This window comes from Myxocyprinus asiaticus, chromosome 39, assembly GCF_019703515.2.
Source record: "Myxocyprinus asiaticus isolate MX2 ecotype Aquarium Trade chromosome 39, UBuf_Myxa_2, whole genome shotgun sequence".
Classification (NCBI taxonomy): Eukaryota; Metazoa; Chordata; class Actinopteri; order Cypriniformes; family Catostomidae; genus Myxocyprinus; species Myxocyprinus asiaticus.
The window spans coordinates 15,815,202-15,830,416 of NC_059382.1; the positions used below are offsets into that span (position 1 = coordinate 15,815,202).

Genomic DNA, 15,215 nt, shown 5'->3' on the forward strand with positions numbered 1-15,215 from the left:
TGGTTGAGGAAAGTCCCCTGTTCACTGTGTAAAGCGCTTTGAGTGTAGTGTCAGAAAAGCGCTATATAAATATAACGTTCATTCATTCATTCATACCATGCACCCAATAAAACTGCCACCCTCCAAAAAAAACAGCTTGCCCGTGGCTAACTGGTCAAGGCCAATATCCAGGACCAATACTGACCAGCTACATTTTATTGAGCTGTAGCCCCAATACAAACACAAGTCAAATTAGTCTTAATAATGTAATTTCCATACCGATATTTTTATAAACAGGTGAAAAGCCTAAGATCTGTGAAACCAAAGCAAGTAGTGGCATATCACACTGCAACTGCAGGAATATTTTGATTGGTGCCCCAAATCCTCTAGCTCTTTATCCAAGCTATTGTTTTAAGAATCAAGCCCTTTGTGATTCTGAATGTGTCTGTATGTGTGTTAAATTACAGAAGACGTCCTTCATCACATTACTGGACATAATCCATGCGTCTTAAGCAGATAAGCTCACAGAGGATGATCGCTCTTTTGCACATTTAGTAGTTTTTTTAAAAACTAAGAATCAAAATCGTGATTCATAGTCTTTGTAGCTGCCAAGTGGGAGATTAATATGGCATCTACAACACGGTACATTTGAGGTGAGGGCGAGAGAGACAGAAGGAGAGAAAATGAGAGAGAGGAAATGCACATGGGCCACCACGTACAAAGGCTACAAAACAAAATCCCCAGCTGGCAAATGGGGCAGAGGAATAATGGAATTTAGCGGATTGTGAGGTTTGCATTAATGCAATTGTCATTGTGCATTACCAGACTGTTCATCCTCGCTTTACACCGCTTTAGTGATGGCATCCATCACCAGCCTCTGAGCTATTACATTACTATTTATCACAGCAATACGCAAAATTGAAGCTTCTTTATTTATTTTTTTAAGTTCCCTGTTTGTTTGTTTTTTGTATGTTTTTTTTGTGGTCTCTTTCTAATTTCATTCATATGGATACTGTGTAGATGCTGGAGAGAAAATTAGTTTTGTTAATCTCCAGACACTCTGCGATGGAATTCAACAGATCAGACTGAATCAACACCATCTGGACCGGAAAGAGAAGGCAGCAATGTTTGTAATTCTTAGAAAGCAGACAGCATCTGAAAGCACAAGGTTTCATTAGCAGAGCAGACAAAGGACAAGGACAATGAAAAATCATTACATGAAAAATAAAGCACTGTAAAATGTTAAGGCATAAATTAAAATAAAATCCATCCATAAATTATGTTCTTTAGCTTTCAAAGATTCAAAATACTTTTAACATGACACAGCGTCTTAAATCACAGCTTTTATGGCACGAGACAATGAAACGTGATGCAACCACATTGAGACGCTCCAAGAGCATCCATCTGACACGTGTATACACTAGACAAACATTTTAAATAGCGCAGACAGAAAGCATCCTGTGAGAGATTGACAAAATCAATTTAAAAAAGTGATTGCTGAATCTAGTGATCTAGACAAGGCCAATGTTTTATCTGTTCAATGACATGGAAATAAAACAAACAATATATTGACTTTTAAAGCCACTTTTTTGTATTAATACTCATCTGACACAATGTAATAAATGTGAATTATCTGAACTATTATATATTTTATATGCTTCATCATTTTGTCACTTTGACCCCAAAATACATGAGGTATAATCATTTAAATGGTTTCCTTTTTGCTTTAGTGCAGACAACTCAATGTGTTGCTGGGACAAAGTGACAAATATAGAGTATACACATACATACATTAAAATATTTATTATTTTATTTAAAATGTTCTTTATTTGGGGGACTTTCTTAGAAAATACTGATATATGTGAGTGATTCTATTAATTAATCGGCACACCACATAATAAATTAAAAACTCATTGATTGACAACCCTAATAAAAATGTAAAGATAGTAAATGAGACCTATACAAAATTAAACTATTCTAAATTAAAATATTAAATAAAATAAAAATTTTACACAACATTACACCTACACAAAATACTTACTAATATTTGAAAACAGAAAGGTTAACACTGAAGCTAACTTCTGTTAATTGGCCATGTGCCAGTGTGATAAATGTCTAAATATCGGCCAATTAATAGGGCTTCCACAACTACCAATTTTTATAAGTCGACTCAAGTCAGAGTCAATGTTTACCTTATAAACGGCACACTGTGCCACATCAGCTGTCTAACGACCAACTGGACTGTGTGTCCCACGCAGCTAACTATCCAAATGAAAGCAGACCATTGCAGAAGTCCACCTAATATAATAGTTTATAATATTATGTGAACAAAAAATTTTCCAGTTTCACTTAATTTTCTAATTATCATAATTCCAAATAAATATGGTCGTTAAAGGTCACCATACGAAGAAATAACATGCAAATACTCCAGAGCACAGTTTGTTGAGAGGTATTTTCTTGCTGTTGTTGTCAAGTGAAGTTTTTTTGATTAGTCAATACAACCCCTTTCGTTTAATCCCTCTGGCCAATATATCAGTCTATCACTGTTTGGGTATGAAAAAAAAAAAACAGTCAAAACACATCCACAGTAAACATAAGGGCTGCTTTATTAATAACAGGCAACAGAGACACCTCCAATGGACTGCTTGTCATCCCTCTACTCCAACACCGCTTCAATTAGCCCCATCTAATCTGCTTGCTATCTCCTGCCAGCCAGCAACAAGATCTTGCTCTACTGAGGTGTTAATGCACAGGAACACACACGTGTTCTATGGAAACACCTACTACGTCCACTCTTCCTACTCCCTTCAATGCCATTATGGAGGGTGTCAGCTTAGCAACTGTCACAAACACTTTGGAAGCAACTCATGTGTTCAAAGCATTACAGTTTTTGGCCATAACAAAAAACAGTGGGAATGTTCCTCCACAAAATAGCAACCTCATGTCTGTGCTCATGCTCAAATGCATTTAAATTGATGATATCTTATATACATTTCTTTTTTTTTAAAGTTACACAACTCAAGTGACCCGTCATGTCCTGACACATATCCCTCCTCTGATCTGTGTTAGGGCTTGAGATAACATTTTAAAACAAATAAACACAAGACATCTTGAAAAACAGAATCTGAGTCACAACTTGCATATCTTTATTAATGTATGATTGGGACAGCCTTTAAAATCTAAATTCTACTAATTACAAGACATTAGGTACAGGTTTTTTATTGAATTTTTTTATTTATTTTTTTTTATTAGAAGTAATAGGCCTTTGTTTATATATCATAATTTTTTACATTTGATTTTACATTACTCAGAGCTTAACATTTGTCTTCACACCATGTCACCCAACATTTATAAATCTCTAGTCTGGGACAATGTTTTGCCTTTGTCTGTAGTGACACCAAGTGGTAAAAGAAACTAAAGCAACCAAATGACAGAGCAAGTCAGCAACAAACCAATAAGGTGACCAGATGCCTGATGATCTGACAAAAAAAACAAAACTCATTTACAAAATTAAAATAAATAAATAAACAAACTTACAAATTAACAGCTGACATCTGTAATGTTAATATGCTAATACGCTATGTCTATAGGTGTGTGTACTGCATTTACACAGTCATTTGTACTGATCAATCAGGAAATGTATTTAGCTGTGCTGATTATGGAGAAAATATTAAACTTTAGTTGCTATAATGGGATTATTAGAATAACTTTTTTGGAATACTTGGCAAAATACAACAGACTGTAATGCTATATTACTCTCTTGAATTAAAAAGATGGAAAATCCCTTCACGTTATATAATTTTTCCTTCCGGAAAATATGCCCCAAAATGCGGAGCTGCACTTTTTCTAATGTGGCGGCAGGGGCATGGTCGAGCGTTCATCCGGAGAGAGAGAAAGTGGTCAGCGGTAAGGGTGCACACACCTGAGAGAGTTACCACATAAAGCAGAGACTGTGAAGCTGTGTACGCTGAAAAGCTATTTTGAGTTTGTCTAATTAAAGACCTACCTTTTGAGTCAAAGTTTGAAGTTTCCCATTTCCCCCATTTCCCAACTATGAACCCCTTCACACTGGTAATGAAACCTGGGAAATTTGAAGGAAATACACCGGCATGGATTCTTTGCAGTTGGCGCAAGTCATCAAGTCCCTCACCAGTATCCATCACGCACAACATCAGGCCCTGCTTGAGCTATGCCAGGACCAGGATCGCCGATTACAGGAGGTGCTCCAAGCTTAAGCAGAGGACCAGCATCCAATCCAGAGCTTACTGCACCAGAAGAAAGCCCCGGCCGCAACCCTGGACCCAGCATCCCCAATGCCTCCGGTCGCACTCATGAAGATGGGGGCAGAGGATGATCCCGAGGCCTTCTTGGACTTGTTTGAGAGGACGGCAGAGTTCTGGATCTGGCCACATGCTCAGTGGGCGGCCAGACTCATCCCATTGTTGTTCGGGGAAGCTCGGGGCAACAGCTACTGGTGACGAGTCTCCTGGTGTATGATGATCTGAGGAAGACCATCCTGCAGTGGGTCGGTCGCAGCCCTGAATAATACCGATAACTCTTCCGGTCGATGAAGATGGATGGACGCGGCTGCCCGTTTGCCTTCACTCAACAGCTCCGGGACGCCTGCCGGAAGTGGCTGCTGGCTGAGAACTGCGACGCCAAAGGAGTCATCGATCTTGTGATACTGGAACAACTTATCCGTCGTCTACCAAAAGGAATGGTGGAGTGGATCCTGTGCCACCGCCCGGCATCGCTGAAGGAGGCCGTCCAACTGACGGAGGACCATATGTCAGCATATCAGAGGGTGGAAGAGCCCTCCCACTCTCTCTCCCCTCCCCCTGTCTGTCCCCCCCCCTCCTCTCACTCTGTCCCTTTACCGCAACCCATCCCGGGCCCCCGAAGGCATGGATTTGTGCCACCTAAGCCAGCTCCCCGTTCGCGGGGTTTGCCCTGCCACCGGTGGCCCTGATATCTCTTCGCACTCCCCCTCAGGTGGTTGAACCCGCTGACACAGGTTTGGGCCAGCCTGCTGGAGTTGCGGGATCCAGGGCATTTCTGGGACCAATGCCCAGTGATGGAGTTGGGAACTGTGGTCCGGGTCCCCGACAGTCCACAGGCTGCCCCCTGATCGAGCCGGAGCATACAGAATACCAGTGAGTGTAAAGGGGAGTACACGTCAAGCCTTGGTGGATACGGGCTACAATAAGACCACTATACACCAATGTTTGGTGCAAGATGAGGCTTTGGGCACAGGTAGAAGGGTGAGGGTGAGGTGTGTGCATGGGGATATTCACAGTTATCCTGTAGTGACACTCATTATTACATTTCGGGGACAAAAGCATAGAGTGGAGGCTGCGGTTAGTTCCCGCCTCACCCATCCACTAATTTTGGGAACTAATTGCTGGATTTTAAAAAATTATTAAAGGGAATATGTGTGGACTTCCTGCAAGAAAGTTGTTATATGTGAAATGTGCGATACTTTGGCAGGGGAGCAGTCTTCGTCAGCTTGACCGGGCATTCATGGGGATGTTCACAGGTGGTGTGCGGCATGCCGTGAATGTCATCTGGTGAATCCACCGGCCACCCCAAGAGCACCATTACGCCCCCTTCCGTTAATCAAGGTCCCCTTCGAAAGGATTGGCATGGACCTCGTTGGGCCATTAGAGTGGACAGCACACGGACATCGCTTTGTCTAGGTTCTGGTGGACTATTTAACGCGATAGCCTCTGCGCAACATCTCAGTACGTAGTGTTGCGGAGGCACTCTTCAGAATAATCTCCCGAGTGGAGATTATGAAAGAAACCCTCACTGATCAAGGCACTAAATTTATGTCACGAACACTATGCAAACGGTACAAATTATTAGGTATTAAATTTGATTCGCACCAGTGTTTACCACCCACAAACAGATGGGTTGGTGGAACGATTTAATAAAACCCTGAAAAATATGATTCATAAGTTCATTCACGAGGATGCTAGAAATTGGGATAAATGGCTCAAACACCAGTTGTTTGCAGTTCGAGAGGACCCACAAGCCTCCACAGGGTTTTCCCCATTCAAGCCGCTGTATGGGTGGCGGCCGGCAGCATGCTCAATGTCATACGGGAAGCCTCTGAGGAGGGACCTTTAACAGCAAAAATGAATTTCAGTATGTTCTTGACTTTAGAGCAAAACTTCACACTTTGGGTCAACTAACACAGGAGAATTTGTTCCAAGCTCCAGAACAACAAAGCCGACTGTATGACAGGGGCACCCGACTACGGGAATTTGCACTGGGAGACAAAGTGTTCGTATTACTCCTGACATCGAGCTCCAAATTACTTGCCAAGTGGCAAGGGCCTTTTGAGGTCACACGACAAGTGAGAGATCTCGATTATGAGGTAAAACAGATAGAGGTGACGCACGTCAAATATACCATCTCAACCTCCTGAAATTATGGAGGGTGGCAGTCCCTGTGACATTGGCAATGGTAGTTCCAGAGAGGGCGGAGCTCGAACATAAAAGCCAATCATGTCACCCCGGTCACTTGCTGAGACCACCTTTCACCGTCTCAATTCACAGAGGTTGCCAAGTTGTAGAAAGAATTTGCAGACGTGTTCTCCCCTCTACCTGGTCGTACAAACCTCATTCAGCACCACATCGAGATGGGGCCCAGGGTAGTGGTACGTTGCCATCACTACCGACTGCCCGAGCAAAGAAAAAAAAAACAGTTTGGGAAGAATTAGATGCAGTGCTCAATATGGGAGTAATAGAAGAATCCCACAGTGATTGTTCCAGCCCGGTTGTTCTAGTTCCTAAGGGCGACAGGTCTGTACAGTTCTGTGTGGACAATAGGAAAGTCAGCATGGTGTCTAGGTTTTATGCATACCCAATGCCTCATATTGATGAGTTGCTCGATCAGTTGGGCACAGCTCACTTTTACTCGACATTGATTTTGACAAAGGGTTATTGGCAGATCCCCTTAATGCCAATGTCCCACGAAAAAAACAAATGGCCTTCTCCACACCATTTGGCTTACACCAATTTGTTTGTTCGGGGCCCCGGCTATGTTTCCGTGCCTTATGGACCGAGTCCTCAAACCACACGCTGTGTATGCCACATCTGAGGGTGGTTCTGAGGTCACTGCGACGGGCAAGACTCATGGCAAACCCCAAGAAGTGCACAGCTGGACGGGTGGAGATACGGTATCTGGGGTTCCACTTCGGTCACGGGCAGATGTGTCCCCAAATTGATAAGACTGTGGCGATTGCGACCTGCCCAAGACCTAGGACTAAAAAGGAGGTGAGACAGTTCCTGGGGCTGGCTGGCTATTATAGAAGGTTTGTGCCTAATTATTCCGGACGTCACCAGTCCGCTGACTGATCTCAGTCGGTGGGGATATGTGGTGGCGGGGGCATGGTCGAGCGTTCGTCTGGAGAGAGAGAAAGCAGTAAGGGTGCACACACCTGAGCGCTATAATGTCTAACACCTGTTTCTGATTGCAGTAAGCAATGGGGAGAGCGATATAAGGAGGAACCACGCCAGCGACAGAGAGAGAGTTGACACAAAGCAGAGACTGTGAAGCTGTGTACACTGAAAAGCGTGATTATTGAATGCTGAAAAGCTATTTTGAGTTTGTCTAATTAAAGACATACCTTTTGAGTTAAAGTCCGAAGTTTCCCGTTTCCTCCTTTCCCACCCAACGAACCCCTTCACACCTAACCAAAGGAATATGCACAATCCTTTCTTTATCTTTAAATAAACAAACACTTGACCGACTAAAATGATTGATAAAAGCGTATGAAGCACGTCTTCTCATTCCTGGTTTCTCTGACCAAAGACTTCAGACACGGAGAACTTCATGAAACAACAGTTAAAGTGCTCACAGACAGCGCAGATTCACTTTTTACAAGCATGTCAGTTCGCAGTGGACTAACTTTACCTGGGTTGTATTTTCAGGGCATTTTACAGAAGAAAAAAAAATGCTGAAATATTTATTGGCGCGGGAACGCGCAGTCCGGAAAAAATACTGCTATTCTCATTTCGGATGGGATTAAAATCAATGAGAAGCTCAGGTAATTATTACATTGCCCCACATAAAACATATATATAAAACAAAATTCATCCAAATAGGGTTCATGATATTACATGGCTCGTAGATACAAGGTTGCGATTTCACTGACGGTATGTCAGAGGATGTATATTATAGAATCAGAATGAGCTTTATTGCCAAGTGTTCTCACGTACACAAGGAATTTTTTTTTTTGGTGATAGGAGAAACAAGAACATTACAGTGAGACACATAATATAAAACAAGGTAAGGGTATAAATATACAAACAAATAATACGACATAGAATAGTGCATGTACTTGTGCAAGTGGTAATGTATGTGCAAGGTAGGGGTATGTACAGTTATCAAATTAAATATGTGAATTTACATGTACATGAGATATGTATTTACATTATTGCACTATGGTCCTGAGGCAGTTTAATTGTTCATGAGGAAAATGGCCTGAGGGTAAAAACTGTTCTTGTGCCTGGATGTCCTGGCGCTCAGAGCTCTGTAGTGTTGGCCAGAGGGCAACAGTTCAAAGAGGGAATGGGCAGGGTGTGTGGGGTCCAGTGTGAATCTACCTGCACGTTTCCTCACTCTGGAGACGTACAGGTCTTGGAGGGTGAGCAGGGGGGCACCAATAATCCTCTCAATAATCCGTTGTAGTTTCCTTCTGTCTGATTTGGTGGCTGAACCAAACCAGACAGTTATAGATTTACATTGTATATTAGTTATAATATATAGAATATATTATTGCACTTGTTATTTTGTATTGTCATTTTGTTATTTAATTACCTTGACCTGTGCTTTTCGACTGTTATCATCCCTCCCTCCCTGGTTTTTGGCTTCTAGCAGGTGAGAAAACTTTTCTTCTGGGCTGACAGACAGCAGCAGAGGTGGGAGGGGATGATGAGGGGAAAGTTTAGCACAGCAGGAAAAACCCTGCTGATACCGAAATTGCAAAAATGATTCTCTCATTATTCGTCACAAGTTTCTCATCACAGAAAAAGCACGAAGCACAGCATTGATCATTTTCGTAAAATATTTAGCTAAGACTGATTATCGGGACAAAAGGTGTCCCGACTGTAACTCTGTCGGAACGTGGGACATTGCTTGTAAATCTGGACTGTCCTGGTTTTATCGGGACGTCTGGTCACCCTAAAAACCAATGCTAATTTTGTCAAGGAGTACAGAATGGGCAGTTCCAGCCAAATTCTCCTGTTTATCTGAACCAACTAAAATCTTCAACTTGAAAATTAGAGCAGGACTTCAAGTGAAGTCTGCAATATGCCAGATGGATCATCTTTGAAATTGACGGGTAGAAGAGAAAACTGATGGACAACAACAGTTTTATGATCTGCCCTGTATAGAAATAAACGGTCATTCAACCATTCACACATCAAGTAAATTAAGAATGGCATACTACATAGGCTCAACTTGACCTTCCATTTCAAGACTTACTAATGATCCACAATAGAGTGCAACAATGCCCACTCACTTTTTCAGCCTTCTCGGTTCCGGAAGTATCTTTTGCATTCATTTTATTCCATAAGGATTTCATAATATCCTCCATAAGAGTTCTACAACATGAACCAAACCAACAAGCTCTGAGGTGAATCACAACATTACAACTTTGATCTGAAGCAGATTAGTAATTAAAAAATACACAAAAGTCAAAAGGCACAAAATTGTTGTCTTGAAGTAAGTTACACAGACTGATGGCTTCAACAGAAGCATATACCATCGATTAACAAACATGAAGCTCACAGTAGGTCTGTCTTTAAAGGAATGTTCCGGATTCAATATAAGTTAAGCTCAATCGACTGCATTTGTGGCATAATGCTGATTACCACAAAAATAAATTAACTCGTCCGTCCTTTTCTATAAAAAAAAGAAGCAAAAATCAAGGTTACGGTGAGGCACTTATAATGGAAGTGAATGTGGCTAATTTTTGGAGGGATTAAAGGCAGAAATGTGAAGCTTATAATTTTATAAAAGCAGGCACATTAATTCTTCTGTTAAAACTTGTGTATTATTTGAGCTGTAAAGTTGTTTATATCATCATTTATACAGTAATTTTAGGCTTTGTTGACATTACATCATCATGGCAACGAAGTTGCAAAATTGGCTAACTTTACACAGAAAAGATAAGTGATTTCACCACTCTAAAATCATGATTACACGCATATTGTTAATGTCTTATGGCTATACTTTTGAAAAAGTGAGTATTTTAACATTTACGAATTGGCCCCATCCACTTCAATTGTAAGTACCTCACTGTAACCCAGATTTTTGCTTTTTTAAATAAAAGGAGGGATGAGTCAAAATTAATTTTTGTGGTTATCAATATTATGCCACAAATACTGTCGATTGAGCTTAACTTGTATTGAACCCGGAATATTCCTTTAAAGGTTTAGGTTATGTTCAAAATCAATTCCCCTGTGGAAAAAAATTTAATTAAAGGGATTTTTACTTCCGGAAGCAGATTGATGCGAATCGGTCATGTCAGTAATTTTTCTGGGCTTTTTCCGAACAGCGCATTCCCACGCCACTAAAAATTACAGCGTGTTTTACCTATGAAATGCCCAGTAAAAATAACCCCTGGTTATACCCGAGAGCCTTTTAAATATCACTGTTTTTCCAGTTCTCCAAGAGTCTGAAGTGGATGTTGTTCAATGAGAAAACACCAGAAAACGTAACACGTGCTTCACAACTTCAGATAACGCTGGCTGTTGCTTAGGAACTGATGCATGTTTTTCTCAAGCATTTTATGCTGTCGAGTGTTTATTGACCGTGTAAAAGAGAATCAAACAAACAAAAGGTACACAAACACTTAATTTTGTGATTTGAGCAGAGTGAAAGTGGGAAATTGTGTCGAGCCCCGTGTTTCAGAACATATCTTCCAGAGGGACAAATACATTTACATAATGTGAAGGGATTGACCATATTCTTCATTCAAGAGTATAAGAGTGTACTTAGCCAGATATTCCAATCCATTTCTTCTAATAATCACAGATACAGTATATGAACATGTTTTATATTTAATGCATCATTATTCAACATTACTATATGTTTTCTGATGGGTCAGTTCTGTGTGACAACAGTTTGTAAATGCAGTAGACATACCGATCTCTGCTATTTTTACAGACATCGCTTATCCCATGCAAATCAACGGTAAACATTACAGATGTCAGCAGTGATAATTACTTTACAGACATATATCGGGAAAACTAATCCAGAATAAATAGGGCTATAGAAAGACTGATTAAGAGTGGCAGAGGGACAAACGGGGTGTGGTGCAGGCAGAGAGACTGATTAAAATGAACTCACTGATATGCTCCAGATCTGCATTCCATCAGTGTAGCCAATCATCAGGCAGAGAGGCGGGTCAGTGCTGCTGCCGTGCATCTCTTGGAACTCTGGTAAGCGAGCCACATCTAGACACATAGAAAGAAAGGGTAAAGCAACAAGCATTGTCAAATTAACAGAAGTAGCACAATTTCATCACATGCAACACAATAACTGTCAACACTACCTAGCTCTTAATGAAAGCTCAGAAAAAAACAATCAGAAAAACCCAAGTTGGCATGTATAATGCAACCAAGCCTCGCTATAGAGCCAAACTGAATAAGTCAGATGGGAGTTTGATGTGTTAAATTGTGTGTGTGTGTGTGTGTGGATATTTGAATAAAGTGAACAGACTTTGTTCACCCAATATGAGAAGATAAATATGTACAACAGCAGGAGCTGCAAACTTAGGTGATATCTGATAAGAATAAGAATGTGTTACATCCCATCTCACTGCATGTTTCTACTCGTATTATTGGGCTCTTTTTTCATGTTTCGCTATGTATAATTGAATGAGAGAGCTATTTGTACAACTACAAGGAGCATCTCGATCACGTTGGTTTTTCTTTTCACTTATAAACCATTTCAAAACACTGAGTATCAAGCCCTCAAAGGCATCTATGAAGACAATTACTTAGACTTCACAAAAGTCACTATGATATTTCGTTGCAGATCTGTAACCCACCAAAAGCATTTATGATACTGTGTATTGACACAATAAGGTAGGTACTGAATAATACTAAAGAACTACATGTAGTTGCTGTGTAATTATTGTGTACAATTGCTTGTAATAATTACACAGGATTATTATGATTGTTAATGGCGTGTTTTCCTACACAATTCTAATCCCCTTGTGATGAGCATTAATCTACAACTTATCCAACATGTTATGCCCTTAAACTGCAAAACACAATATCAATCTTTGGTGGCTTGTCTTAAAATGATCACAACATGGGCTATGTGACAAAGCATGTAGCCATGAAACCGGCATCAAGCTGCCATTTAAAATAACAGAATAATTATTTTACCAAATAAAATTAACCTACCATTGATGTCTGTTTTTTCAAAACGGACCCAAACGATTTTTTCTTTTTCATCATTTGGCGGTGTCCCAGTGTACGCCTGCAATTTCAGCAAAAGAGACAGAGATATGCATTAAGACTAAACATTTAGGTGCTATATTTTCAAACTAAGTTGTTCTTACTTTTACAGACAATCACTTATAAAATCCAATGTATCTCAATTACAACAAAAGAGCATGATCTGAAATAAGGTGTTGAGAAAGTTTGTTAACTGTAATCATTTTGTTGACAGGTGCTCAATAAACAAAAATAAGTTTAATAAGAGTTTTCTATTATTATTATTATTATTATGTGAATCTTCACAAGTGACAAATATAAACTCTGCTAAATTAAAATAGTTTTACAACAGCAATGCCTTACCATCATGCATTATCCAGAGGTCAACATGCACATCAAATTACAACAAACAAGAAAAAAAAGGTTTAAATTAAATTCCAAGCTAACAATAACAGAAGATAATACATATATTTACCTGAGGGACTACATCCTGTAAGAATGTAACTACACTTTCCATGTAAGACTGCTCTCTGCAAAATAGCAAGATTGCTTGTCATCAACAAAACCATAGAAAAGAAACATCCAGTTGTACCTAAAACTTGCTCAGTACTTGTAGTGTTTCTGATGATGACTGATATATCTTTATTTAGTACAATATGGAACATGGGATTGGCTTTTAAAATGTGAAAACATTAATATTTCATTCAACAAAACAAATAAGTCAATTTGCTCTTACGTCGCAGCCTGTGCTCGAACCACAACCCCACCAGCACAGCGGCTCGGTCTGCGTGGGGAGTCAGACGCCATTGCAAACTACTCAGAATCCTGTTCAGAAAAGAACATGAGCAGATACAGAGATCATTTTATTTCTGATCATTACATGATAATAAACAGCAATGCAGAGATGCCTCACTCTAGGTGACTTTCTCATTACTCCAAATTTAACAAGTGACAGATGTTTCAACAAAAAGAGATGTTAGGCAGAATGTCAGGAGCTGAGAGCTTCAGTCAAAATTCACTTTCATTGCATTTTTTTTATATACACAATTCAAGTGAAGAACAGTCTTCCTAACATCTTTGGTGATGCACAGCAGAAAGGCAGTCATGCTGGTTTGCAACAACATATGGTTGAGGGAATGATGATAGAATTTTCATTTCTAGGTGAACTATCCAATGTAAACAAATGATTGGGTACAAGTGTTTGCACATATGTGCGTGGTTCAGTTCAATCTGCATCATTGGCGCATTCCTATGAAGTATTGATCATGTAAACAATCTATACCATAGACTTGGTTTTGACAGCATGAATGAGGAAAACAAAACATTTTGTGATTTTAAACCAACTAAATACAGACGGGCTAATGAACTGACCTGTATGACGCAAATACCATCACTCCCACCAAATCAATGCCAGTAGTTCTGGAGTCTGTTACATTTTAACATACATTAAACCATATTTAATGTGAAGTACTGTCGAAAGATATGTCTTGAGTATCATAGAACAGACTGGCTCTTTTATTCAGCTCATAAACATTTCAACATAACTATCTCAACCGTCTGTCTGTTAGCTTAGCCAATACTGCTATCTGCCAGCATAAAGCTTTGAAGACAAAGAACTAAGCAATGGCAATAACTTAAATTACTTTCTGAGAAAATAAAAATAGGTAAAATATGACAGAAATATCCAGTTAAATGTTTACTGAAGCGACATTTATACAAACCGAAGGCTTTTTGTTTTGAATTCGGATCAACAGAAGTCCTCACCAAACGCCACAGTACACAGTGCGGCAGACATGCTACTGAACAACAGATACATTGACCAATCAGAGGTGAGCGATTGAGACGACTAGCCAATAAAATTACGATAAAGGTGGTCACTTTGAAAATTCTGGCCAATCGGAGTTGGAGAGGGTTGTTTTGGTTTTATTGCTCAATGAAACTAATTTGACGTGTCATTAAAATTGACATTCACGTCATGGTGGAGTTTCATATAAAGCGAAATTTGTTTGGTTGGCTCTTATATTAGCACGTTTATATCCAAAAATGAGGTCTGTTAGAGACAGCAGCCTGGATAACCTGCATGTTACGTCACGTCACGCTGATGTGTTTATTTACATCGAAGTGTCGCGTGATCACAAGCCGAGTTACTTCGCTTAATCTCGGCTTAATTCGGAAAAGCGAAGCAGACATGAATGATCAAGCGGATAGAGGGGTGGGATGATTAGCGTAACATCCAGAATAAACATGAGAGTAAGTTTTACAATGTCTTACGGCAACTGACTAAAAAGATCCCAAGTCGTATTTCAAGTGATTCAACCAAGTAGAGAAGCATTTTTTTTATCACAGACGTGGGGGCCCCATACCCTCAACGAACCCAGGGACTACAACATCAAAAAGCCAGATCGTTTTATGGATTACCTTTATACAGACATTATCTCCTTTTTGGAGCTTAAAAGGCATGACCACCATTCATTTGCATTGTATGGACCTACAGAGTTGAGATGTTCTTCTAAAAATCTTCGTTTGTGTTGAGAATTTTCATTTTTGGGCGAACTACTCCTTTAAGAAATGATCTGATACACTTTAAAGGGATAGTCCACCCCAAAATGAAATGCCTCATCATTTACTCACCCTCGTGCCATTCAAGATGTGCATGACTTTCTTTCTTCTGCAGAACACAAACGAAGAATTTTAGAAAAATGTTTTAGCTCTGTAGGTCCAGGCAAGTGAATGGTGGCCAAAACTTTGAAGTGACCAAAGCGCTGAAGCTTCAAAAAG

General features: G+C 39.9%; 1 protein-coding gene across 7 annotated transcripts in view; it reads right to left on the minus strand.

Annotated features, from left to right (window-relative positions):
• The window catches only part of LOC127430254 (BCAS3 microtubule associated cell migration factor-like), a 302,893-nt gene extending 288,660 nt beyond the window's left edge, over positions 1 to 14,233 (minus strand). For 6 of the 7 annotated variants that reach the window (XM_051679932.1, XM_051679931.1, XM_051679928.1 and 3 more), the window contains exons 1-5: positions 14,159 to 14,233; positions 13,174 to 13,262; positions 12,913 to 12,967; positions 12,405 to 12,480; positions 11,341 to 11,447 (exon numbers count right to left, since the gene is read on the minus strand). In XM_051679932.1, coding sequence (XP_051535892.1) covers positions 11,341 to 11,447; positions 12,405 to 12,480; positions 12,913 to 12,967; positions 13,174 to 13,244 — 309 coding nt within the window. In that variant the 5' untranslated portion in view covers positions 13,245 to 13,262; positions 14,159 to 14,233. Of the gene's footprint in view, positions 1 to 11,340; positions 11,448 to 12,404; positions 12,481 to 12,912; positions 12,968 to 13,173; positions 13,263 to 13,808; positions 13,864 to 14,158 lie in introns of all 7 variants that reach the window. The other variant, XM_051679926.1, reaches the window with a different exon arrangement.
• Between the last annotated feature and the right edge of the window lie 982 nt (positions 14,234 to 15,215).